The 27,795-nt window shown below is 47.4% G+C and overlaps 1 protein-coding gene across 1 annotated transcript in view; it reads left to right on the forward strand.

The window, feature by feature from the left end:
* Positions 1-27,795, forward strand: part of ino80db (INO80 complex subunit Db) — a 126,410-nt gene that overhangs the window by 61,456 nt on the left and 37,159 nt on the right. Inside the window, 1 exon segment of the mRNA XM_038787283.1 lies at positions 25,533-25,757. Within this exon segment, the coding sequence (XP_038643211.1) occupies positions 25,533-25,757 (225 nt within the window).

Consider the following 27,795-nt stretch of genomic DNA (forward strand, 5'->3'; position numbering starts at 1 on the left):
GCCCCAATGGCTCTTCCTGTGCTTGCCTCTTCCTCTCCTTCAGCTTTGGGACCTCCAACCTGTCCAGAAACTGCACCATATTCCCCGCCTCTCCAACCAGCTCAGCCTTATGCAACATCTCGTAGAACACCCTGAACACCTCATTTATTTTAACTGGCTCCGACACCAACGCTCCCTTCGCAGCCTGACACCGCAACGGTGGGCCAACATGCGACTCGCCTTCTCCCCAGACTCGTACTGCTCCCCCCCCCCCCCCCCCCCTTCACCTTCCACAGTTGCCCCTGTTGTCAACATTTCAAACTGCCCCTGCAATTTCTTCCTTTCCGCCAACAACACCTTCGTGGGGGTCACCGAGTGTCTTCTATCTGCCTCAACTATCTTGTCTAATAGCCGCCAGTGAGACTCCCTCCCTCCGCCTATCCCTATGAGCCTTGTACGTAATAATCTCCCCTGGGACCACCACCGTCAAAGCTTCCCAAAACGTTGCCGCCGATATCTCACCATTTGATTAAGCTCCACATTGTTCTTAATCGTCACTCCCGTCTCACAAAATGTACAGAAGTCCAGAATCCGACCTCCACCCAGGCCTGTCCCGAACTAAGCCTCCCATCCAACCAGTGCGGTGCATCATCCGAGATCACAATTTCCACGTATTCCGCTCCTACCATCCCCATCAACAGTGCCTGACTTACCACAAAAAAAATCAACCCTAGAGTACACCCTACACACATGCGAGAAGAAGGAATGCTCCCTTCCTCCCGAGTTTCTGAACCTCCACGGATCCACCATCCCCATCCTTTCCATAAACCCTCCCAGCTCTTTCGTTCTTCTTGACCTTCCTAATAACTTGGGACTCGGCCTGTCCAACTTCGGTTCCATAAAATCCCCTCCCATAATCAGTTGGTGGGAAGTCTGTATTCGCCCCCAGTAACCTCTTTACAAACCCAGCATCGTCCCAGTTAGGTATCCTCTCCAGCACCCCACTCACTATCATATACCCCCCTCCCTGGTCTTGTACCTCCCTGGCCCCAACAAGTTGTTTTCCTGCTCAACAAAATGGCCACCCCCTTGACTTTGAGTCAAATCCCGAGTGAAATACATGTCCGACTCATCCCTTCCTTGGCCTATTCTGATCCTTCACCGGAGATGCAAGAAAATCATCTCCGCTCACAAATCTTCAAATATGCAAATACCTGGGACCTCTTGACCAGTCAGTTTAACCCACGAACATTCCATGTCACAATTATTGCCGGAGGCTTACGTCTCCCCCCCCCCCCCCAAACTTCGGTTCCACTTTGCCCAAATCCACTCTGAACGGGGCCCATCCAAGATGACCCCCCACCCCGCCCATGCCTATGCTCATCCTCCAAACCCACCTCCCAAAAAAAAAACGGGCCAACCCTCCCGGCCTCCTCTCCCACCACACTCCCATTCACTAGCATTGCTTGCTAGTGTGGCGACTCCCGCCCATAGGCCTCATCTCCCCATCCCACCCCCCTACAAATCCCGCTTTAACCTGCGCCACAGGTCCCCAACCACCCTCAAAAACATCAAAACCATCACACAATGCAAAGAGCCCCATAGAACACACCCCTTGCATGAAAAAACACACCAAAAAGCACAAAAACAATCTCCCAAGAAGCAAAAACTGAGGGGGTAGCCCCCCCCCCCCCCCCCCCCCCCCCCCCGCCGCCCGTACAAACTTACAGCTTCTTATCTCCCCACATCAGTAACCCAGAACAGCAGCAAATCCCAACTTTCAACAATTTAACTCCTCCATCCCATTCTCCCCCAACTTAATGGTCCTTGGTAAAGTCATTTGCCTCCTCTGACGTCCCAAAGTAATATTTTCGGCTGTCATAAGTTACCCAGAGTCTTGCTAGATACAGTACCTCAGACCGAATCTGCCTGTACAGCACCGCTTTGGCCTTGTTGAACGCTGCTCAGCTTTTAGCCAGCTCCATGCCAATGCCTTGGTAGATCCAGATTTGATTGCCATCCCATTCACAGGCTTCTGGCCCAAAAACTTGAGCATCGGCATAATCACCACCTGCAGTGGCTCCCCTGTTCTCAGCTTCTGCCTCCAGGACCTATGGGCCCATTCAACCCCTTGGGGCCTTGTTCAACACCACCTCCTCCACCAACGTGGCCTACATCCTCAAAACATAATTTGTGGCGCTCGTTCCCTCCACTCCCTCCGACAAACCCACAATCCGCAAGTTCTGTCATCTGGACCTGTTCTCCTCCACCTTCAACCGCAGCGATTTGTATAGATCTCTCAGGATCCCCACCTCTGCCTCCAAAGATGCACTCTGGTCTGATACCACCTCTTTCACCTTCGAGCCTGAGCTGCCCTGTTGCGACCACTCATTCCATGGTCGCCACTGGAAGTCCCTTATCCACCTTGCTTGTTACTTCCTCAAAAACAAATACATTGGTTAAATAGGCATAGTGACTCTGCCTGATCACATTATGATTTTCTGAGTAATCTGCTATAATCTCCTTAATGATGGATTGTAGCAATTTCCCTTTGACAGATATTAGGCTAACTGGTCTGTAGTTTCCTGCTTTCAGAACTCCCTCCTTTCTTGAATAAACACTAGCTATTTTCCAATTCACTGTGACCGTAGAAGCTAATTTTGGAAGGTTATAACCTTTGCATCTACTATTTCTGCAAACACTTCTTTTAAGACACTTAAGAGGCAGGCCGTGTGGTCCTTGGGTTTGCCAGCCTTTAGATCTAATAGTTTTCTCACCATTTTTTCCCTAGTGATGGTGGTTTGTTTGAAGTTTCCCCTCCTGTTCACCTTTTGATTTTGAAATACCTTTTGGGAAGCTTTCCAAGGCTTCTACAATGAACAGTAAGAAGTCTTGCAACACCAGGTTAAAGGCCAACAGGTTTGTTTCAAATCACTAGCTTTAGGAGCGCAGCTCCTTCATCAGGCGAATGGTCCTCTACAGTGAAGACAGATTCTTCAACGCCCTCCACCATTTCCTTGTTTTCCAGTATTAAATCCTGAGACTCCCCAAAGGACCAACAAAAGCTTTAGCTGCTGTTCCTATTTAAATGCTTCTGGAATCTCTTACTATTTGTTTTTATATTATTTGCTAGCTTTCCATCATAATCAGCTTTCTCCCTCGTTATTTTCCAGGCCATGTTTGCTGGTCAGATTTTAGGAACCAATCTTTGCAGATTTGTTTACAGTGTTGCTCTCAATTTGATACAATTCTTAACTTAATTATTCAGCCACGGATGATGCATCCTTATCAAAGCGTCTTTCTTTCTTACTGGAATAAATCTTTACTAAGAGTCATTAGATAATTTCTTAGAAGTCTGCCAAAGCATCTCTACTGACGTTATTAATGAAGTTTCCCAGTTCACTTTAGCTAGCTCTGCTTTCATACTCTGATGAGAGAGAGAGAGAGAGAAATACAGAACAGAACAGGCCCTTCGGCCCACGATGTTGTGCCGAACTTTTATCCCAGGTTAATCATAGAATTTTGGACACTAAGGGCAATTTATCATGGCCAATCCACCCAACCTGCACATCTTTGGACTGTGGGAGGAAACCCACGCACACACGGGGAGGATGTGCAGACTCCACACAGACAGTGACCCAAGTCGAAATCGATCTTGGGACCCTGGAGCTGTGAAGCAATTGTGCTATCCACAATACTACCGTGCTGCCCTTAAGAACAAATTAATCTACACTCCATTATTCTACCCTAATCCATGTACCTATCCAATAGCCGCTTGAAGGTCCCTAACGTTTCCGACTCAACTACTACCACAGGCAGTTCATTCCATGCCCCCACTACTCTCTGGGTAAAGAACCTACCTCTGACATCCCCCCTATATCTTCCACCATTTATCTTAAATTTATGTCCCCTTGTAATGGTGTGTTCCACCCGGGGGAAAAGTCTCTGACTGTCTACTCTATCTATTCCCCTGATCATCTTATAAACCTCTATCAAGTCGCCCCTCATCCTTCTCCGTTCTAATGAGAAAAAGCCTAGCACCCTCAACCTTTCCTCGTAAGACCTACTCTCCATTCCAGGCAACATCCTGGTAAATCTCCTTTGCACCTTTTCCAAAGCTTCCACATCCTTCCTAAAACGAGGTGACCAGAACTGCACACAGTACTCCAAATGTGGCCTGACCAAGGTTTTGTACAGCTGCATCATCACCTCACGACTCTTAAATTCAATCCCTCTGCTAATGAACGCTAGCACACCATAGGCCTTCTTCACAGCTCTATCCACTTGAGTGGCAACTTTCAAAGATCTATGAACATAGACCCCAAGATCTCTCTGCTCCTCCACATTGCCAAGAACCCTACCGTTAACCTGTAATACTGTATTCCGCATTCATATTTGACCTTCCAAAATGGACAACCTCACACTTGTCAGGGTTAAACTCCATCTGCCACTTCTCAGCCCAGCTCTGCATCCTATCTATGTCTCTTTGAAGCCGACAACAGCCCTCCTCACTATCCACAACTCCACCAATCTTCGTATCATCTGCAAATTTACTGACCCACCCTTCAACTCCCTCATCCAAGTCGTTAATGAAAATCACACACAGCAGAGGACCCAGAACTGATCCCTGTGGTATGCCACTGGCAACTGGGCTCCAGGCTGAATATTTGCCATCCACCACCACTCTCTGTCTTCTATCGGTTAGCCAGTTCGTTATCCAACTGGCCAAATTTCCCACTATCCCATGTCTCCTTAGTTTCTGCATAAGCCTACCATGGGGAACCTTATCAAATGCCTTACTAAAATCCATGTACACCACATCCACTGCTTTACCTTCATCCACATGCTTGGTCACCTCCTCAAAGAAGTCAATAAGACTTGTAAGGCAAGACCTACCCCTCACAAATCCGTGCTGACTATCCCTAATCAAGCAGTGTCTTTCCAGATGCTCAGAAATACTATCCCTCAGTACCCTTTCCATTACTTTGCCTACCACCGAAGTAAGACTAACTGGCCTGTAAATCCCAGGGTTATCCCGATTCCCTTTTTTGAATAGGGGCACGACATTCGCCACTCTCCAATCCTCTGGTAGCACCCCTGTTGACAGCGAGGATGAAAAGATCGTTGCCAACGGCTCTGCAATTTCATTTCTTGCCTCCCATAGAATGCTTGGATATATCCCGTCAGACCCGGGGGACTTGTCTATCCTCAAGTTTTTCAAAATGCCCAACACATCTTCCTTTCTAACAAGTATCTCCTCGAGCTTACCAGTCTGTTTCACACTGTCCTCTCCAACAATATGGCCCCTCTCGTTTGTAAATAATGAAGAAAAATACTTGTTCAAGACCTCTCCTATCTCTTCAGACTCAGTACACAACCTCCTGCTACTGGCCTTGATCGGACCTACCCTCGCTCTAGTCATTCTCATTTTTCTCACATATGTGTAAAAGGCCTTGGGGTTTTCCTTGATCCTACCCGCCAAAGATTTTTCATGCCCTCTCTTAGCTCTCCTAATCCCTTTCTTCAGTTCCCTCCTGGCTATCTTGTATCCCTCCAGCGCCCTGTCTGAACCTTGTTTCCTCAACCTTACATAAGTCTCCTTCTTCCTCTTAACAAGACATTCAACCTCTCTTGTCAACCATGGTTTCCTCACTCGACCATCTCTTCCCTGCCTGACAGGCACATGTATATCAAAAACACGCAGTACCTGTTCCTTGAACAAGTTCCACATTTCACTTGTGTTTCTTGTTTTTCAGTTTCTTGTGACAGCAATTGTATTTACCCTTCCCCCAATTGTAAACCTTGCCCTGTTGCACACACCTATCCCTCTCCATTACTAAAGTGAAAGTCACAGAATTGTGGTCACTACCTCCAAAATGCTCCCCCACTAACAAATCTATCACCTGCCGTGGTTCATTACCAAGTACCAAATCCAATATGGCCTCCCCTCTGGTCGGACAATCTACATACTGTGTTAGAAAAGCTTCCTGGACACACTGCACAAACACTACCCCATAATTACCTATATTCCCTCACGAGGGCAAGGATGAGCAGTTTCTTTGAAGGGGTAGAAGATGTGTGTGAATGTTATTGGGGGGGGGGGCTGCTAATCACGTTCATATGTTTTGGTCCTGTCCAAAGCTAGAGGATTACTGGAAGGAGGTGTTTAGGGTAATTTCCAAGGTGGTGCATGTGAAGCTGGACCTGGGTCCCCGGGAGGCCATATTCGGGGTGTCGGATCAGCCAGGGTTGGAAACGGGTGCGGAGGCAGATATCATAGCCTTCGCCTCGATGATCACCCGAAGGCGGATCCTGTTGGAATGGAGAGCAGCCTCTCCACCCTGTGCCCTGGCGTGGAGGGGGGACCTGTTGGAATACTTGACCTTTGAGAAGGTTAAGTTTGAACTGAGGGGAAGCTCGGAGGGGTTCTACAATTCATGGGCACTAATTATTATGCACTTTCAAGAACTTGATAACATCGAACATTAGTTGGGGGAGGGGGGGGGAAGGGTGGGGGGGGGGGGGGGCTTTGTATGTTGAAGATGGCTATGGGTAATCCCTGATTCCTTTTTATTTCTCTTTGTCATTTGTTTATGTTAACATGCGGGCTGATGTCTGGGCATGGTGGGAGGATGGGATCGTTGTTACTGTTATGGGGTTTGAGATATTTGTTGTTGGTTATTGATTGTTGGGTGTAAATTCGGGAGAAAAATTGTGAAAAAGGAGAATAAAAATATTTTTAAAAAAATAAATAATTACCTATATTCAAGTATGAAACACTAGTCTTAGACCCACACTTCATCCCTTCAAACTGAACATGAAATTCTATCATGTTATGTTGCTGTCTCCTAAAGGTTGCTTTACAATGGGCTTATTGGTGAATCATGTTTCATTGCTCACTGGCGGGTCTAGAATACCCTAATTGGCTGTCGAACATAGTGCTGTCTGAAGTTCTCCCAAATACACTGTGAACCCATTTTTCAGGCTACCTTTGCCAATCTACATGTTGATTGAAGTCACCCATGATTATTGTGGTACCTTTCTCACACAGCCCATTTATTTCTTCCTGTATTCTCTGTCCTGCAGGGTAACTACTGTTTGGGATCCTATAAACTACTCCCATAAATGACCTTTTACTTTTCCTATTTCTTATCTCTACCCAAACTGATTCTGCATCTTGTTCTTTCATGCAAAGATGATCCCTCACTATTGTAACATTTAAACTCTTATTGAGCAGAATTACACTACCACTGTTTCTTTCCTTTCTACCTTTTCATAATGTTAAATACTCTTAAGGGGCAGCACGGTGGCTCAGTGGTTAGCATTAGGACTGTGACGCTGAGGACCCAGGTTTGAATCCCAGCCCTGGGTCACTGTCAGTGTATAGTTTGCTCATTCTGCCCATGTTTGCGTGGGTTTCACCCCCACAACCCAAAGATATGCAAGGTAGGTGGATTGGACACGCTAAATTGCTCCTTAATTGGAAAAATAATAATTGGGTATTCTAAATTTATTTTTTAAAAATACTCTTCAATATTCAGATTCCAGCTGTGGTTGCTCTGCAAGCCTGTCTATCAGGTTCATCCATTTGCATTCAGTCTCCGAGTCTTTAACTTTGTCTTTTTAACCATTTCAGCAATCTCTGACCGTACCCCACCCCTCCCCACATTGTTTAGTTTAAAACCATCTCTACAACCCATCTCTATCACAGAATAATACAGTGCAGAAGAGGCCCTTCGGCCCATCGAGTCTGCACCGACACATGGAAAGCACCTGACCTGTCGAAATAATCCCATTTGCCAGCACTTGACCCATAGTCTTGAATGTTGAGCCATGCCAAGTTCTCATCCAGGTACTTTTTTTTTAAAGGATTTGAGGCAACCCACCTCCCCCCAAAGTTTTTCCTCAAATCCCCCTTCAACCTCCTCCCCCTCACCGTGAACTTGTGTCCCCTCATAACTGACCCCTCAACTAAGGGTAACAGCTACTCCCTTTTCACCCTGTCCTTGCCCCTATGAATCTTTAAAAAAATTTTAGAGTACCCACGAAAACACGGGGAGAATGTGCAAACTCCACATGGACAGTGACCCAGAGCCGGCATTGAACCTGGGACCTCGGCGCCGTGAGGCTGCAGTGCTAACTGCGCCACCATGCTGCCCTTGCCCCTCATAGTCTTGTACACCTCGATCAGGTCACCCCTCGGTCTTCTCTGCTCCAGCTCTACTACCCTAATTATGCGACTCGCCAGCACACTGGTCCCAACATGGTTCAGGTGAAGCCTCTCCCTTAAGTACAGCTTTCGCTTGGCGTTCGTACTGGTGCCATCGCCCCATAAATCAAAAAACATTTTTCCACACCAGTCTTTGAGCCGCACATTAATTTCTCTAATCTTTCTTATCCATAACCAATCGACTCATGACTCGGGCAACAATCCATATATTATTAAGTTTGAAGTTCGAGGGCAGCACGGTGGCCTAGTGGTTAGCACAACCGCTTCACGGCGCTGAGGTCCCAGGTTCGATCCCGGCTCTGGGTCACTGTCCGTGTGGAGTTTGCACGTTCTCCCCGTGTCTGCGTGGGTTTCGCCCCCACAACCCAAAAATGTGCAGAGTAGGTGGATTGGCCACGCTAAATTGCCCTTAATTGGAAAAAAAATTGGCTAATCTAAATTTATAAAAAAAAAGTTTGAAGTTCTGTGTTTAGTTTGGCCACTAGCTGCTCATACTCCCCAAGCAGAACTTCTTTCCTAGTCCTATCTATGTAGTCGGTACCAACTGGATCCTCCCTTTCCTACTACAAGATCCTCTCCAGCCTTGAGCAGATGTCTCTAACCCCAGCACCGGACAGGCAACACTGCTGTCTGGATTCATGCTCTGAGTCGCAAAGAACTGTGTCAATCCCCCTGATTGGACTGTCCTATAATACAGCTACTTTGCTGTTAACTGCTCCCACTTTAATGCTGCTTGTACCATGGGGCACTGGTCAGTTCATTCATCCACCCTAGTGGGGTTCGGAGGCGTGGGACAATGGCAGTGTTTGTTGTCAAGTCACCTTCAGAGCTGGCCTGAAGGATGTTTTGTTTCTCGTAAGACACGTGCCAGATGGTGCTGATGTATGCAGCCAGTATAGGGTTCACCCAGGCGGTTCCAGATTAATTCCTGCAGTGATCTGGAATGCTGATTTGTATAGAGTTGCTCTTTAAGATGCACATGGAGTAAACAACATGAAGCAACCCTACAATGGCACAGTTCTATGAAGGTACAAATAAACTGTATTTTAGGAGGGTTAATCTATCTTGCTATGTAGTCTACAATAACAAGAAAGCAAGGACCGACCGGCAGGAAGTGCTTCTCAGATTGTGCTCCCTGGTTGGTTTGGTTTTCAAAAACTCGTAGCTGAGGTGTTTATGGGTGCATGTTTTTCAGGTCATAGTTACATAGATTGTGTAATTACAAATTGATTTGGGCCATTTTGTTTAATTTAACCTTTGTCCTAGGTTATGTGTTGATATTCTGCAAATAGAATTCACTTCTAGGATATTTCTGATCACTTGGTTAATAGGTCGATCCACCGTAATGGTTGTGAGATTTTGGAGAACAACTGTTTATATGCCAGCTTGGTGCAGTTGATGGTAGATTCCTTCTGGGTTTGGAAGTTGCAGGGTTAAGGAATCTGGATTGGCGAAGGCTTGGTGGGACGAAGGCCATGTTCCTGTGCTGTAATGCTCTTTGTTCTTGGTTGAGGTTTGATTCCAGGATTTAGAATCATCTAGACTGAGACTGCAGTGTAGCACTGAGAGAATGCTGCATCACCGCTGGGACCGGCTTCAGGAGTGGCAACAAACCATTATATTCCTGCTTTATGTTGCATTGGATTGTGTGAGATTTGTTGAGAAAACTGGAATGTTCACGATATGTTTTGACCTCCCATCAACAAAAATATAGCCAACTTAAAATTCATGAAATTGCTGTCGTTGGGCTTTGTTAGCATCGAATGACTTCCATGTTTGTCTGTCCACGTTTGTCGCTTCAATCTTTAAAAAGTCGTATTTGGAAGCACACGGGGAAGTTTCAGTGATCTCTTTGCTTCTAGTGCTTCTAGCTCTTCTTCTTGATAATGCTCCTTAAAACCCATCTATATCCTAATGACTCTTTCACTGACTTTGTTAGGCCTTTCAGATTGCATTCCTTTGCAATGCCTTGGGACGTTTTACCCCATTGAAACGACCATAGTATATAACTGCAACAAAAACAGAAAGTACTGGACAATCTCAGGAAGTCTGACAGCATCTGTGGACTGAAAAGGGAGCTAACGTTTTGGTCTGGATGACTGTTTGTCAAAGCAAAATATAAATGCAATGCAAAATATAAATGCAAATTATTGTTCTTGGTGTAGATTCCGCAGCAGAAACAAAAAGGTTGTTTGTCAAACATAAAGTACAGAGTCTAATCTGACTTCAACACCCTGGAATCTCCTTCCAAATTCCCATGTTCCTAGGACCTGAAAAATTCCAGGTCTGAAGAGAAGGTATTTTAAAAAATACATTTTCAGAAAATATTATAAATGAAATTGAATCTGAAGATTATCATAGAATCCCTACAGCACAGAAGGAGGCCATTCAGCCCTTCGAGTCTGCACCGGCCCTTAGAGCACCCTGGTTCAGCACACGTGTCCATCCTATCCCCATAATCCTGCCTAACCCTTTTGGGCAAGAAGGGGAAATTTAGCATGGCGAATCCACCTAAAGGAGGTAGGCAGAAAGCAGGAAATTATAGGCCAGTGAGTTTAACTTCGGTAATAGGGAAGATGCTGGAATCTATCATCAAGGAAGAAATTGCGAGGCATCTGGATAGAAATTGTCCCATTGGGCAGACGCAGCATGGGTTCGTTAAAGGCAGGTCGTGCCTAACTAATTTAGTGGAATTTTTTGAGGACATTACCAGTGCAGTAGATAACGGGGAGCCGATGGATGTGGTATATCTGGATTTCCAGAAAGCCTTTGACAAGGTGCCACACAAAAGGTTGCTGCATAAGATAAAGATGCATGGCATTAAGGGTAAAGTAGTAGCATGGATAGAGGATTGGTTAATTAATAGAAAGCAAAGAGTTGGGATAAATGGGTGTTTCTCTGGTTGGCAATCAGTAGCTAGTGGTGTCCCTCAGGGATCCGTGTTGGGCCCACAATTGTTCACAATTTACATTGATGATTTGGAGTTGGGGACCAAGGGCAATGTGTCCAAGTTTGCAGATGACACTAAGATGAGTGGTAAAGCGAAAAGTGCAGAGGATACTGGAAGTCTGCAGAGGGATTTGGATAGGTTAAGTGAATGGGCTCGGGTCTGGCAGATGGAATACAATGTTGACAAATGTGAGGTTATCCATTTTGGTAGGAATAACAGCAAACGGGATTATTATTTAAACGATAAAATATTAAAGCATGCCGCTGTTCAGAGAGACTTGGGTGTGCTAGTGCATGAGTCACAGAAGGTTGGTTTACAAGTGCAACATGTGATTAAGAAGGCAAATGGAATTTTGTCCTTCATTGCTAGAGGAATGGAGTTTAAGACTAGGGAGGTTATGTTGCAACTGTATAAGGTGTTAGTGCGGCCACACCTGGAGTATTGTGTTCAGTTTTGGTCTCCTTACTTGAGAAAGGACGTACTGGCGCTGGAGGGTGTGCAGAGGAGATTCACTAGGTTAATCCCAGAGCTGAAGGGGTTGGATTATGAGGAGAGGTTGAGTAGACTGGGACTGTACTCGTTGGAATATAGAAGGATGAGGGGGGATCTTATAGAAACATTTAAAATTATGAAGGGAATAGATAGGATAGATGCGGGCAGGTTGTTTCCACTGGCGGGTGACAGCAGAACTAGGGGACATAGCCTCAAAATAAGGGGAAGTAGATTTAGGACTGAGTTTAGGAGGAACTTCTTCACCCAAAGGGTTGTGAATCTATGGAATTCCTTGCCCAGTGAAGCAGTTGAGGCTCCTTCGGGCCGGAAAGTGGAGCTGAGTCCACAAAAGATCAGCCATGATCTAATTGAATGGCGGAGCAGGCTCGAGGGCCAGATGGCCTACTCCTGCTCCTAGTTCTTATGTTCTTATGTTCTAACCCGCACATCTTTGAACTATGGGAGCAAACCGGAGCACTCGGAGGAAACCCAAGCAGACATGGGGCGAAAATGCAGACTCCAGACAGACAGTCACCCTAAGCCAGAATTGAACCTGGGTCCCTAGAGCTGGGGGACAATAGTGCTAACCACTGTACCATCATGACGCCCCATATGGGTGATCTAATTCAAGTGTGTACCCTGATTAAAAGAGTTGATAGAGTAGAGAAAAGCTCTTTCCTTTTGTGGGGCGTGGAATCCAGCACTAGGAACGTTATCTTAACATTAGAGCAAGACTGTTCAGGAAGCACTTTTTGCACTCCAGACAGTTGAAATCTGGAATCCTTTCTAAAGGCTACTGAAGCTGGAGATCAACTCAAGATTTCAAAACCACGATGGGTAGATTTTTGGTTAAGCATGGGTATCAATGGATTTTGAATTTAAATGCCGTTCGGATGCAGATCAGCCTTGATCTGATTAAATGGCAGAATGGGTTTGATAGCCTGAATGGCCAACTCGTGTTTCTATGGAATTTACTTGCAGGCAAGCTGTTACCTGGAATACATCCTCTCCCTTGGGTGTCTTTTCAATTTTAACAATGCTGAGATTCTGGTTTTGTTCCACATCTGTATATTGGTGGTTAATGAGAATGGAGATTTATTTATCTAATTGCATTAAACCTTGTCACACTGGAGTATTTTCAAAATGCTGTTACAGATTAGTTGGCATGTGGTTTTGCTTTGACGGTTCACTTTTTAAAAATAAATTTAGAGTACGCAAGTATTTGTTTTTCCAATTAAGGGGCAATTTAGTGTGGCCGATCTACCTAGCCTGCACAGCTTTTTGGGTTGCGAGGGTGAGACCCACACAGACACTGGGAGAATGTGCAAACTCCACAAGGATAGTGACCCGGGGTCGGGATCGAACCCGGGTCCTCACACCGTGAGGCAGCAGTGCTAACCACTGCCCACCATGGCGCTTGATGGTTCACTTTTGAAGGAAGAGCAAAGAGCTTTCCATGCTGGCTGCCACCTCCCCATTTTTCATCAAAGTATATCTGCTTCCCACTAACATTTTGATGTTAAATTGTTTCCGTTTACAAACTCGTGTGTTCCAAGAATTATATGATGATGACGGGGATAGATTCCACTCGGCAGCTCGTCCCAGCTAAATAGTTTAGGGGACACAATTTTAAGCTGTGCAAGGGCAGGCAATGATTAGTTATCAGGCTGTCGTTCTTTTCCTAGAGATGAGATTGCCCATGGAGATTCACAGGTGAGAGCTAAACCTGGTTATGGTTACAGTGGAGATAATTTCTTACAGGCTGTTGGTTTGGCACTATGAGGGATTATCAGGGCCAGGCAGAGTTTTGATTGCATCAGGGAGCCAGAGAGGAATTCCCGAGATTATTCCTCCCAAATTGGCTGTTATTTTATCTAGACTTTTACCTCTTGGAGGAAATCATGTGGTTTTTGAGGGGGATCATTTGATATCACGATGGACAAGGTTTCACGATTGTGCTTGACTGGTTGGATGGACCTGATGTTCTTTGCCTGCCTATCGTTGCTCGTGTCCTGAGCTGTGCAAGCTGTTGAACGTGCATGCTTTTAACGTCAACTATTGTTCTTCATTAATCTTCATTTTGACTACATGGTCTTCCAATCTTTGCTGAGCTGGGAGACCATTTTTGACATGTGTTCATTGTTGCTTTTGTAACTTTGTATACGTGCCCAATACTGAAGCTCTCAACTAGAATTTTGCAAGAAATGTGCACCAAGCTTGACCGTTGTTGAGCTAGATATTCTGAAGTAATGCTCCATCAGAATACAGTGCTCTTTCCAAGGGCCAGTGCAGACGTGATGGGCCGAATGGCCTATTGCACTGTAAATTCTATGATTCTATCACCATAGCAGAAGAAAACTTTCTCCACGCTCCCAGATGTAGCAGCTGTGTTTATGAAACTCCTACAAGGCGGTTGCATTGTGAAGTGCACAGGCAATACCAAAGAGCTTGGAAAAGTACAGACCAGAGGTGGGTTCAAAGAAAGTTTAAATTGGGATATTATATCAATGGTGAGAAACTTGGACCTGCAGAGGATCAGAGAGATTTGGAAGTCCCAGAACATGTCATAAAAATCCAGTAGGTGGGTAGAAAAAGCAATCAGAAAGGCTAATGAAAGGTTGGCCTTTACCCGAACCTGGATTGCAAAGAGAAGGAAGTCCTATTTAAGTGGTACAGAGCCTCAGTCGGCCCCATCAGAGAGCTACATTCAGTTCTGGGCACTTCACCTCAGGAAGAAAAATGAAATGAAAATCGCTTATTGTCACGAGTCAGCTTCAATGAAGTTACTGTGAAAAGCCCTAGTCACCACATTCCGGCACCTTTCCGAGAAGGTTGGTACGGGAATCGAACCGTGCTGCTGGCCTGCTTGGTCTGCTTTAAAAGCCAGCGATTTAGCCGAGTGAGCTAAACCAGCCCTGACCAAGACCAAGAATCTATTGGTCTTGGATTGACCGGAATGGTATTGGTGCTGAGGATGTTCAATTATGAAGGCAGATTGCACAAATCTGGTGCATGTGACTTTGAGTGCAGAAGATTGGGGGTAATCTGATTGACGTGTTTAAGATATAGAAATGATTCAATGTGATAAGTAGAGAAGCAAATTGCTCTGGTGGTTGAATTCAAATGAGGGGAAATGGTATTATGATTGGAGCGAAGCGGCTTAGGAGAGAAACCAAGCCAAAGCCAAAAGGCTGTGCATGCTGGGGCAATTCTCTTTCAAGACTGAGAGGTAGATTTCTGTTCGAAAAGCGTGTTGAGGGATATGGAGTCGAGCAGTATAATTTCAGTTGAGGTGCAGATCAGCCATTATCTAATTGTATGACAGAGCAGGCACAAGGGGCTCAATGGACTTCTCCCTTTCCTATGTTCATAGAAACACACCGAGAAAACACAAGGCTGCAGAAGATACCCACACAAATGGCAGCACGGTGGCACAATAGTTATCACTGCTGCCTTGGCGCCAGGGACCCGGGTTCGATTTCGACCTTGGGTGGCTGTGAAGTTTGCACATTATCCCTGTGTCTGCATGGGTTTCCTCCAGGTACTCCCATGAGTGTCCCAACGGCTAGGTGGGGTTATGGGGATCGGGTGGGGAATGGACGTAGGTGGGGTTCCCTTTCAGAGGGTCGGTGCAGACTCGATTGTAGGGATTCTATGGAAGTTTCCAACCCAAACAAGTGAATGAGAGGTGATAATATTAGACAATATCAATGGACACCGATCTTGTTCTGTCACTTTACCTCATTTATATGCAGACACTTAGAGCCATGAATCCACATTCTTTCTTCTGCTGATTCATATCCTATCTCGTGATACTACATGTCCCAGCCAGAATGAAGATGATGGTTAATTCTCCTCATCAATTAATAATAAAATACTTGGCAGTGTCACAAGTAGGATTACATTAACACTGCAATGAAGTTACTGTGAAAAGCCCCTAGTCGCCATAATCCGGCGTCTGTTCGCGTACACAGAGGGAGAATTCAGAATGTCCAGTTCACCTAACAAGCATGTCTTACAAGTCCTGAAACCGGAACATCCGGAGGAAATCAACGCGAACACGGGGAGAAAATGCAGATTACGCACACAGTGATCAAAGCAGGGAATCTAACCTGGATCCCTGACGCTGTGAAGCAAATAATATCTACTTAAACAGTCTCTACAATTGCAGCGAACAAAAATCTTGACCAAAATTGCAATAATGTTTCCATTATTAATTATTCCATTAAGTTAACCACTGTGAGGGGCAGCACGGTGGCGCAGTGGGTTAGCCCTGTTGCCTCATGGCGCCGAGGTCCCAGGTTCGAATCCCGGCTCTGGGTCACTGTCTGTGTGGAGTTTGCACATTCTCCCCGTGTCTGCGTGGGTTTCGCCCCCACAACCCAAAGATGTGCAGAGTAGGTGGATTGGCCTCACTAAATTGCCCCTTAATTGGAAAAATGAATTGGGTATTCTAAATTTATAAAAAAAAAAAGTTAACCACTGTGCTACTGTGCCGACAATAATTTGTGCCTATAAACTACTCTGGGAATGGTTTTATGCGTTTATTGATATTATGCAACAATGCACCACCCGCTGCATTTTGCTGGAGAAACAATCATGCTTTTAGCAGGAAACATTATTGCAATTTTGGTCAAGATTTTTGTTCGCTGCAATTGTAGAGACTGTTTAAGTAGATATTATTTGCTGAGTAAATAGACTCTGCTGTAAGTCTTGTCCAGCACCAACTCATTGGTATACACAGTGGACTGGATCCTCATTCCCTCACTCCATATAATACTTGCAGGTTTCGAGAATTTGGTACAAATGGAAGGTGCTTTTTTTTGGTGGGTTTACTGGATTTCAGCTTCTTGATAACACCCTCCCATGAGTATGCACATCATATAACTGAAATGCAAATGAGCGCGTCCCCGGCTGGCTGTTATTCAATGTCACTGGGGGATGGCAACCTTCAGGGCGGGGCAAGGGGGTTGTACTGGGGGTGCACTTGTGTGAAAAAATATGCCTGGTCCCATTCCTCAGACTGGCTGAGAGCTGCGACAATTTCGGATCCTGTGAAAATGTTGGGTCACAAATGTCCCACAGACGCCCACATTTTGCATGCTCTTCGTGAACCCAGCTCCAATCAGTATTTTTGGTAGGTGCTTTGGAGCAGCAGCGTGTGTGTAGATGTAACAGAAGGACCATTTTCAGAACAAAAAATGAAAACTGTAACTTAAGCAAATAAGTGGCCGATAGGAAAGACTGTAGCTGTGACAGATACGCACATACTGTGAGTTTTGTAAACTTGAACTCATCCATGTGCGCTATCCATATCTTAAACTCGCACAAAGAAACATTCAACCATCGCCTATGTCTTCAAAAAACCTAAAATTGCTCCCAATCTAGTCGCACCTTGATTTTTAAATTCTCATGCCTGTTTTCAAATCCTTCTGTGATCGTGAACCTTCCTATTTCTGTGTTGTGTGCCAGACGTGGGACAGTTAGTCGCACTCTGGCTTTTGAGTTATAACCATTATAGGTTCAGTCCCACTCCAGGACTTCAGCACAAAATCAATGGATGATATTGCAGTGCATTACTGAGGGGGTCTTTAACATGAAGCGTTAAACTAAGGTCCTGCCTCCGCACTCCTGTGGATGTAAACTATCTCATGGCATTATTTCACGGGTGAAATATTTCAGTGAATCAGACTATCTGATCATGACCCCATTACACCACGTTGCTTCACAGCTTCAGGGTCCCAAGTTCGGTTCCCGGCGTGGGTCACTGCCTGTGCGGAGTCTGCACATTCTCCTCGTCTCTGCGTGGGTTTCCTCCGGGTGCTCCGGTTTCCTCCCACAGTCCAAAGATGTGCAGGTCAGGTGGATTGGCCAGGCTAAATTGCCCTCAATGTCCAAAAAGGTTAGGTGGGGTTACGGGAATAGGGTGGAGGGGTGGGCTTAAGTAGAGTGCTCTTTCCAAGGACCAGTGTAGATTTGATGGGTCGAATGACCTCCTGCACTGTAAATTCTATGTTGATGTCTATCTGGTCCCTCGAGCCGGCTCCGCCTTTCAGTAAGAGCATGGCTGATCCTTTTTGTGGACTCAGCTCCACCTTTCCTGCTCACCAAAAGCCTTAATTTCTTTACTATTCAGAAATCTATCTTTGTCTAAAAACAAGCTTCAACTACTTCACTGGACAGGCAATTCCACAGATTCACAACCCTTTGGATGAAGAAGTTCCTCCTCAACTCAGTCCTAAATTTGCTCCGTCTTATTTTGAGGCTATTCCCCCTACTTCTAGTTTCACCCGCCAGTGGAAACAATCTCCCTGATTCTATCCTATCTATTCCCTTCATAATTTTATATGTTCCTATCAGATCTCCCCTCATTCTTCTAAATTCCAATGAGTAAAGTCCCAGTCTACTCGGTGTCTCCTCATAAACGAATCCTCTCAACTCTGGAATCAACCTAGTGAATCTCCTCTTCACCCCCTCTAATGCCTGTACATCTTTCTCAAGTAAGGAGACCAAAACTGCACTCAATACTCCAGGTGTGGTCTCACCAGCTGCCGACACAGCTGTATCATAACCTCCCTTTTTAAACTCGATCTCTCTTGCAATGAAGGACAAAATTCCGTTTGTCGTCTTGATTATCTGCAGCACCAGCAAACCAACTTTTTGCAATTCATGCACAAGGACACCCAGGTCCCTCTGCACAGAAGCATGCTGCAATTATTTACCATTTAAATAATAGTCATTTTGCTGTTATTCCTACCAAAATGGATGACCTCACATTTACCAACATTGTACTCCATCTGCCAGACCCTTGCCCATTCACAGTGACTCGAGCACATAGACCAGTACCAAAGAAGTGCTGCTTTCCCGGAGGTGCCTTTTTCAGGATGGAACTTTAAACCAGGATCTGTCTGCCCCCTCAGGTGGATATAAAAATCCCATGCCTCAATTCAAAGAAGTGTAAGCGAGTTCTCTCCAGCCTCCTAGCCAACATTTATCCCTAAACCAACACCTAAAACAAATGATCTGACCATTGTCATGTTGATTGTGAAAGCTTGCTGTGCACAAATTGGCGGTTGAGTTTCCTACTTGTGGCTACATTTCAAAAGTACTCTATTAGCTGTAAATGCACTGGGGTATCTTAAACGTTGTCAAAGCCACTCTAGAAATATATTTTTTCCATTATTTGTATAGTTGACGGAAGGCATGACTCTACTTGGTGAAGTTAAGTGTTGTCAGAATCCCAAACATAAAAATCATGCCCTCTCTCATCATTCTTTCCTTGGCCCCATTCTTTCTCTCAAGTTCTCTTCCCATTTCCCAGCTCTCCGCTCTCCTTCCTTCCCAGCCCTCCGCTCTCCTTCCTTCCCGTGTCCCTTCCTTAATGCAATTTTGTTTCACTGATGCACTCCCCTTTTCTCTGACCCCTCCACTCCTGTTCTCTTTCCTTCTATCTGCCCTTCCCCGGTGTTCCCTCCTTCCCATTAGTGTCCCTCATTGTGCTTGAGGAATTTGAAGATGCAGACTCAGTATTTTATTGTGGAATAGTTTATGGATATTAGATAATCTTGTAAGAGTGCATCTCTTACTTTATCAACACCATACCTTAACCCTCCAAACCACTGTATACTCTTATATACTCTACTTTGACCTTGGTTGTCACAGAACTGATTGTAAAATGGATAATCAAATTACAAATAAAGCTGGACTTGTTTTCTTGGATTTTTCTCTCCCACAGCCACATTCAGGGTGGCCTGTGCTGTATAATAAATGTTGATCCATTTTAATTGTGATATGAAGCCATAGCAATGCAGTGTATTTGGATTGAAGTTTGAGTGACCTAAACTGTTGGGATTTTTTTATCCCTGGAGTGATAAAAGTAAATTTTTCATCCAAATCTTTGCCAAAGAATGTTGTGTTTATCTGACCACTTTTTGCCATTCCCACACTTGTGTAAAAAAAGCGTAAGAAGGGGCAGCATGGTGGCACAGTACTTATCACAGCTGCCAACAGTGCTGAAGACCCAGGTTCGATCCCAGCCCCAGATCACTGTCTGCGTGGAGTTTGCACATTCTCCACGTGTCTGCGTGGGTTTCAACCCCACAACCCAAAGATGTGCAGGGTAGGTGGATTGGCCATGCTAAATTGCCCCTTAATTGGGAAAAAATAGTTGGGTACTCTAAATTTATTTTTATTTAAAAAAAAATTTAAAAATTTTTATTGAAATTTTTACAAAATATAAACATCTCAACTCTATTAACAAAACAACCGCGGTAACACCCCAAGAACAATACCCACCCAACTTAAAAAGCAACTACAAACAAAAGAAAAAAAACCAAAAGAACACCCAAACAACAAAAGGGAAAGAGATAACACCCGCCACATCCCACAAACCCATGTACACAGTTCTCCCTCCCACCGATCCAAACCCCCCCCCCCTCCCCTGCCTCGCACAGGAAGAGGAGGAATTCACTCTCTCCAGGGCATCCGCCCACGTCCCCTCCTCAATCTCCTCACCCAGCTCCTCTTCCCATTTACCCTTCAGTTCCTCCACCGAGGCCTCGCCTACCTCCTGCATTACGTCCGAAATCCTCCTTCCTCCAACCCACACCCCCGAGAGCAACCGATCCAGCACCCCTCGTGGGGGCAGCAAGGGGAACCCCTCCACCTGCTGCCTGGCAAACGCCCTCACCTGCATGTACCTAAACATGTTCCCCGGGGGGAGCCCAAACTTCCCCTCTAACTCCCCCAAGCTCGCGAACCTCCCCTCCACAAACAGGTCCCTCAACCTCCTAACCCCTGCCCTGTGCCAGCCCAGAAATCCGCCATCAATGCTCCCTGGGACAAACCGATGGTTCCCCCGTATCGGGGCCTCCATCGAGCCCCCCACTTCTCCCCTATATCGTCCCCATTGCCCCCGAATTTTGAGGGTAGCCGCCACCACCGGGCTCGTGGTATACCTTGTTTGGGGGAGCGGCAACGGCGCCGTTACCAGCGCTTCCAGGCTCGTGCCCACACAGGACGCCACCTCCATCCTCTTCCATGCTGCCCCTTCCCCGTCCATTACCCACTTACGCACCATCGCTGCGTTGGCAGCCCAATAGTACCCACAGAGGTTGGGCAACGCCAGCCCCCCCCCTATCCCTGCCCCGTTCCAGGAACACCCTTCTCACCCTCGGAGTCCCATGCGCCCACACAAATCCCGTAATATTCCTGTTGACCCTCCTAAAAAAGGCCTTTGGGATAAGGATGGGGAGGCACTGGAACAGGAACGAAAACCTCGGGAGCACCGTCATCTTAAGGGACTGCACCCTCCCCGCCAGTGACAGCGGTAACATATCCCACCTCTTAAACTCCTCCTCCATCTGCTCCACCAACCTTGTGAGGTTGAGCTTGTGCAGGGCCCCCCAGCTCCTAGCCACCTGGACTCCCAGGTACCTAAAGCTCCTCCCTGCCTGCTTCAGTGGGAGCCTACCAATCCCCTCCTCTTGATCCCCCGGATGCACCACAAACAACTCACTCTTGCCCAGGTTCAACTTATACCCAGAGAAACCCCCGAATTCACTAAGAATCCTCATCACCTCCGGCATCCCCCCCCCACCGGGTCCGCCACATACAGCAACAGGTCGTCCGCATACAGCGACACTCGATGCTCCTCCCCACCCCGCACCAGGCCCCTCCAGTTCCCTGACTCCCTCAATGCCATGGCCAGGGGCTCAATCGCCAACGCGAAGAGCAAGGGGGACAGGGGACACCCCTGTCCCGTCCCCCGGTACAGCCGAAAGTACTCCGACCTCCTCCTATTTGTGGCTACACTCGCCATCGGGGCCTCGTAGAGCAGCCTCACCCACCGGATAAACCCCTCCCCAAACCCAAACCTCTCCAGCACCTCCCACAAATACTCCCACTCAACCCTATCAAAGGCCTTCTCCGCATCCAGTGCCACCACTATCTCCGCCTCCCCTTCCATGGCCGGCATCATAATGCCATTGAGGAGCCTTCGCACGTTCGCATTCAACTGCCTTCCCTTCACAAACCCCGCCTGGTTCTCATGAATGGCCTCGGGCACGCAATCCTCTATCCTAGTGGCCAGGATCTTTGCAGGAGCTTAGCGTCGGCGTTTAGCAGCGAAATCGGCCTATATGACCCGCACTGCAGAGGGTCCTTGTCCCGCTTCAGGATCAAGGAAATCAGCGCCCGTGACATAGTTGGGGGCAAAGCCCCCCCTCCCTTGCCTCATTAAATGTCCGGACTAACAGGGGGCCCAACAGGTCCAAATACCTTTTATAAAATTCCAGCGGAAAACCATCCGGCCCCGGCGCCTTCCCCGACTGCGTGCTCCCTATCCCTCTGACTACCTCCTCCAGCTCGATCGGCGCCCCCAGTCCCTCCACCTGCTCCTCCTCCACCCTCGGGAATCACAGCTTGTCCAAGAAGCGCCCCATTCCACCCCCCTCCACCGGGGGTTCCGACCGGTACAGTTCCCCATAGAAGTCTCTGAAGACCCCATTAACATCTACTCCCCTCCACACCACCTTCCCAGCCTTATCCGTCACTCCCCCAATCTCCCTGGCCGTGTCCCGCTTTCGGAGCTGGTGTGCCAGCATCCTGCTCGCCTTCTCCCCATACTCGTACACCGCCCCCTGTGCTTTCCTCCACTGAGCTTCCGCCTTTCTGGTAGTCAATAGGTCGAATCTGGCCTGAAGGCACGCTTCTCCCCCATCAATCCCTCCTCTGGAGCCTCCGCATATCTCCTATCCACCCGCACCATCTCCCCTATCAGTCTCTCCCTCTCCCTCTGCTCCCCCCTCTCCCTATGGGTTCGGATGGAGATCAATTCCCCCCTCATCACCCGCCTTCAATGCCTCCCAGACCGTCCCCACTCGGACCTCCCCGTTGTCATTGGCCTCAAGGTACCTCTCGATACACCCCCGAACCCTCTCGGCCACCTCCTCATCTGCCAGCAGCCCCACCTCCAAGCGCTAGAGCGGACGTTGGTCCCTCTCTTCCCCCAGTCCGAGGTCCACCCAGTGCGGGGCATGATCTGAAATGGCAATGGCGGAGTATTCCACATCCTCCACCCTCGAAACCAACCCCTGATCAGGACAAAAAAAATCAATCCTCGAGTAGGCCTTATGTACGTGGGAGAAAAACGAGTACTCCCTGGCCCTCGGCCTCGCAAACCTCCAGGGATCCATCCCCCCCCCCCAATCTGGTCCATAAATCCCATCAGCACTTACCCGCCGCCGGCCTCCTACCCATCCGGGACTTGGATCGATCCAATGGGGGATCCAGTACCGTGTTGAAGTCCCCCCCCCCCCCCCATGATCAGGCCTCCCACCTCCAGGGTCCGGAATGCGGCCCAACATACGCCGCATAAACCCCGCATCGTCCCAATTTGGGGCGTAAACATTCACCACCACCACCCGCTCCCCCTGCAGCTTACCACTCACCATCTCCCCCTCCCCCCCCCCGCTCTTGCGCGGGAAAAGAAAACAGCCAGCAACGACCCGCGCTTCTCAGCCCCGGCCCCACCCCCACCATCTCCCAGCGCTTTCGCCCTGCCCGGCCCCGCCTCCTCCAGGGCTACTCCCATTGTCAGTCCTCCCCACCAGCTCCCCGAACTCCCCGTTTACCCCCCTGCCCGAACCCGTCCACCAGACCCCTACAGAAAAACCCATATAGAAAAGACAAATCGATATCACCCCACCCACCCTAAGGCCAACCCACATCTTACATTAAACCAAGCAAATACAAATACAGTATTATACAGCATCCCCCATCTCAGACCCTCAGTTTGAGTCCAATTTCTCGGCCTGCACAAAGGCCCACGTCTCCTCCGGGGACTCAAAATAATGGTGCCTATCCTTATAGGTGACCCACAGACGCGCCGGCTGCAACATGCCGAACTTCACACTCCGTCTATGGAGCACCGCCTTCGTCCGGTTAAACCCGACCCTCCGCCTCCCCACCTCCGCACTCCAGTCCTGGAAGATCCGCAACTCCGTGTTCTCCCACTTGCTGCTCCGCTCCTTCTTGGCCCACCGGAGCACACACTCACGATCCACGAACTGATGAAACCGCACCAACACCGCTCGCGGCGGCTCGTTCGGCTTGGGCCTTCTAGCCAGAATTCTGTGGGCCCCCTCTAACTCCAGGGGCCCCTGGAAGGACCCAGCCCCCATCAGCGAGTTTAACATAACCGCCACATAGGCCGCCAGGTCCGACCCCTCCAGCCCCTCCGTGAGGCCCAGGATCCGCAAATTCCTCCTCCTCGACCGGTTGTCCAGCTCCTCGAACCGCTCCTGCCATCTTTTATGGAGCGCCTCGTGCATCTCCACCTTCCCCGCGATGGCCACGGCCTCATCCTCCCTTTCGGAGGCCTGCTGCTGCAGCTCCCGGATCGCAGCGCCCTGGGCTGTCTGGGTCTCCATCAGCTCCCTGTTGGTTACCTTCAGCGACTCCAGCAGCTCCAATTTAAGCTCCTGGAAGCAGCGCAGCAGAGTCGCCTGCTGCTCCCGAGCCCACCGCCTCAGCTCCTCAAGGCCTCCGCCGGCCGCCATATTGTCTTCCTTCCCCCGCTTTTTCAGGGGTGCTTTCTCCGTTTTTCTCCTTACCCCACTCCTGGTCCGGACCATAGGACCATAAGGATCGACTTCTGTCCTCTTCCCACGTCGGGATTTGCCGACACAGCTCCGTTGGGGGCCCTGAAAAGAGCCCCAAAGTCCATTTTCAGCGAGAGCTGCCGAATGTGTGGCTTAGCTTCGCATTGCCGCCACTGGAAGTCCTAAATTTATTTTTTAAAAGCGTAAGAGAAATTGTCCATTGCTCAGTTGTAGGCTTGCAGTGACTGGATGGTGCACACACCCATCACCTCATTGACCACGTCCACCACCTCATAAGCTACTCTTCTTAGCAGCTGCATTCAGACACGAACAGCCCCAGCAGAAAGTGCTGCAATCAGGTTGACACTCCAGTAATCGGAGGGAGCTCTGTATTGTTGAGGTACCAACTTTCAGAAGAGACACTGAAATCGTTTGAAACTTTCCTGCACCAGTGGTTCAGGTGGAGTTGTCCCGGTGTCCCAGGCAGCATTCATCGCTGATCTTGCAGCAGGGAAGGTATATTAACCAGGGATATCATTGCTATTTGAGGAATCTTGCTGCTTCTGGGATCCTGCAGCACATAAAATAGTCACTATATTTACCTAGATTATTCATCATACTTCAGAGAAACCTATTGTGTGTAAAATATTCTTGTGAGATTTGATGAAACGCTATGAAGAAAAATACACATCTTGAGTTTTTTCACATACCTGGTGTGTTTGATATATGCAGCCAAGAAGTGGGTAGATACAAATCGTCCAAATATTTTGCCTGGGGCATATAATTCAATGTAATAAAACAACCAAGTAGGACTATACAAGACAGTCTAATACTTTGGGTTCTTCAATTAAGACTCACTGCGAGCAACTGTACGGGGGAGGGGTTGTACCCTGGGGATCTTCCTTTACAATTGGCTGAATGGGACTGTTTGGCGGGGGGTGGTGGGGTGGTAACGTGGGCCTTCCCGTTACAGTTCTGAAAATAAGTATAACGGTAACCCCAGCTCCTTCACAAGCCTTTGGGCAAAACAGTGACAGAACGTCATGTGCATAGTGAGAACAAAATAAGGGCTGTGTTTAATTATACCTCTGGTACTAATTGAACAATTGTTATTTGATGAAGTCAGAGCCTGGGAGTGAGTAATGCAGCATTGCAGCTGTTTACATGGCTGAGTGCCTAACTCAATCATGTATAGCACATGCATATTGTTGACACACCTTGTGTTTACTCTGAAAATACATGTGTGAGGGTTAAACTTTGATTCCATTCTTTTGTACAGCCCTGAAGATGAGGTGACGAGCACGAGAGGTTTGAGAATGACACGGCTCTGCACTTACTTGCAGCAAAGACACATGCAGCTGTGTCGTGTGGAGCGAGCAGCAGCGCGCCAGCAGAGGTGCCGGCACGCCTTCCGGAGAGCACTACTGCACGCCGCCAGCAAGGAACCCGACTCCGCTGGGCAGCTGCTTCGGGAACTCAGAACAACGCCCCCCACACAGACCAGGTCAGCTGCTGAACGCTGGCATCGCGAGGCATTGCTTTATGTAGGGATCGGCCAGGGGATAAATCTCTGTGACCTTGCTATCACCACAACCCTTTGGTGGGTGGGGTTTGGTGGAGATGGCAGTTTGACTATAGTAATAATGCCCTTGCCCCATAACACCTTTTGTTATCTCGTTGGCCCTTGTTAATAAAATCTGCTATACTTTGTTATTGAAGAGAGTATTCCCTTTACCTTTATTCAACTAACCACCCAACACCCGCCCACCCGAGGATGTTAAACCATATAGGTTCTGTAAGTTTCTGGTTCAATTCCTTGCCCTACCAACATTTCTACCTCCATCAAATTCACTAGAAAGCAATTAATCTCATTGTTTATTAAGAAAGATTGCCACAGGGCAGCACGGTGACACAGTGGTCAACACTGCTGTCTCACGACGCTGAGGATCCAGGTTCGATCCTGGCCCCATGTCACTGCCCGTTTGGAGTTTGCACGTTCTCCCCGTGTCTGCGTGGGTCTCGCCTCCCCAACCCAAAGATGTGCAGGGTAGGTGGATTGGCCACGCAAAATTGCCCCTTAATTGGAAAAAAAATGATTGGGTACTTTAACTTTTAAAAAAAAGAGAGTTTGCCATGTAGCTACTACATTGCTGCTGTAATGATTATGCAAAGACACCATTTAAATACTTGTCTCCACCACACTACCGTACCCGGTATGTCCGGATGGCTGCTGATTCACTGATTGCTTAGTGACTCCTGTGAGAAACTGAATGAGCTTAGACTTTGGGGAAGTGCAGCTTTGTGCTTGAGCATGATGCTTTCTGTGGTGGACTGGCCTGCAGCCAGCTAATTGTCTAATTTTGTGTAAAGAGTTGCCACCTGCAACTTGAAGGCTGTCAGTAATTGAGGAATCACACCCGAATACTTTCAGATGACAATGGGGTGCCGAGAATTTGAGGGTTCTGAGGAATCTGATTGTTTGGGGTGTTGGGGGGAGAGGAAAGTGTGCAAGAGAAGATTGGAGTAGTCCCGCCAGGACTGATTAAAAATCAGTGTAGTTATTATTTGCTTCAATTTCTTTTCAGCTGTTGCAATATTTTTTAGCTAGAGTATTTTTCTTTACACAATAATTGCTGAAGAGCTCCTGAAGAGACTAAATCATCCTCAAGAGACTATTGAGCATGAAAGTGCAGGAAGCTAGATTAACTCTCACATGCTTAATGTTTAAAGCATTTCTGTTTAATGATGATTAGAGTTAAGCCCCCTCTCTGTTCAGCAGAGGAAATCATTTGATTCTCTCCACAAAAGGTTGTTAGCACCTCTGTGTTCAAACAAGCCAACATTTCCTTCAAGCGGTTTTCCCGAAATTGATTTATTTTCAGTTTATTTTTTTGTGATCCTGGAACGATTTCAGACATTACAAGCTCTTTAGAATTTGCGTTGTCCCGCAGACAAGCACTTAACGCACAGCCAGACTTCTGAACAGACAGCGCATGCTAGTTCTGAGCCTTTGTCCACACAGCTGCATTAATTTTCTTGGAGCAGTTGATCTCTGAGTGGAGACCAACGGTAGCATTTGGTTATTAAACGAGAGGGAATATTTAGATCAAGTCAGGAGTGGAGGGGTCGGGCAAAGAGGGGCGAAGGAAGAAGAATGTGAGGAGGGGGGGAAAGCTCAGTAGGGTGTGTGGGGAAGCTAGGTGACTCCCTATGCATATAAAGGGTTGCGTGCACGCAGAAAGCGATGTTAAATCTACTGTACTTAACTGTTTATCACGTCAAACGTTCAGACTTTTATTCAGCACTCATTGCGAGTTCTGGAGTTAAATGGGCACATGAAATGGTGCTGTGGTGTGAATCCATTATGTTACATTGGAATTATCCATCACTGAGCTGCTTAAAGGCATTACAGGAATTTTATATAATCCAGTGACCCACCCAGTGATTTTAATGAGTAATGGGATTGGGGGAAATTTGAGGATGAAATCTTTTACCGTACAGTCAGGCACTTGGGCTTGTCAGCCGTCCAATTAGTTGGGTTT

The sequence above is a fragment of the Scyliorhinus canicula genome, chromosome 2 (genome assembly GCF_902713615.1).
Source record: "Scyliorhinus canicula chromosome 2, sScyCan1.1, whole genome shotgun sequence".
NCBI classification, from domain to species: domain Eukaryota; kingdom Metazoa; phylum Chordata; class Chondrichthyes; order Carcharhiniformes; family Scyliorhinidae; genus Scyliorhinus; species Scyliorhinus canicula.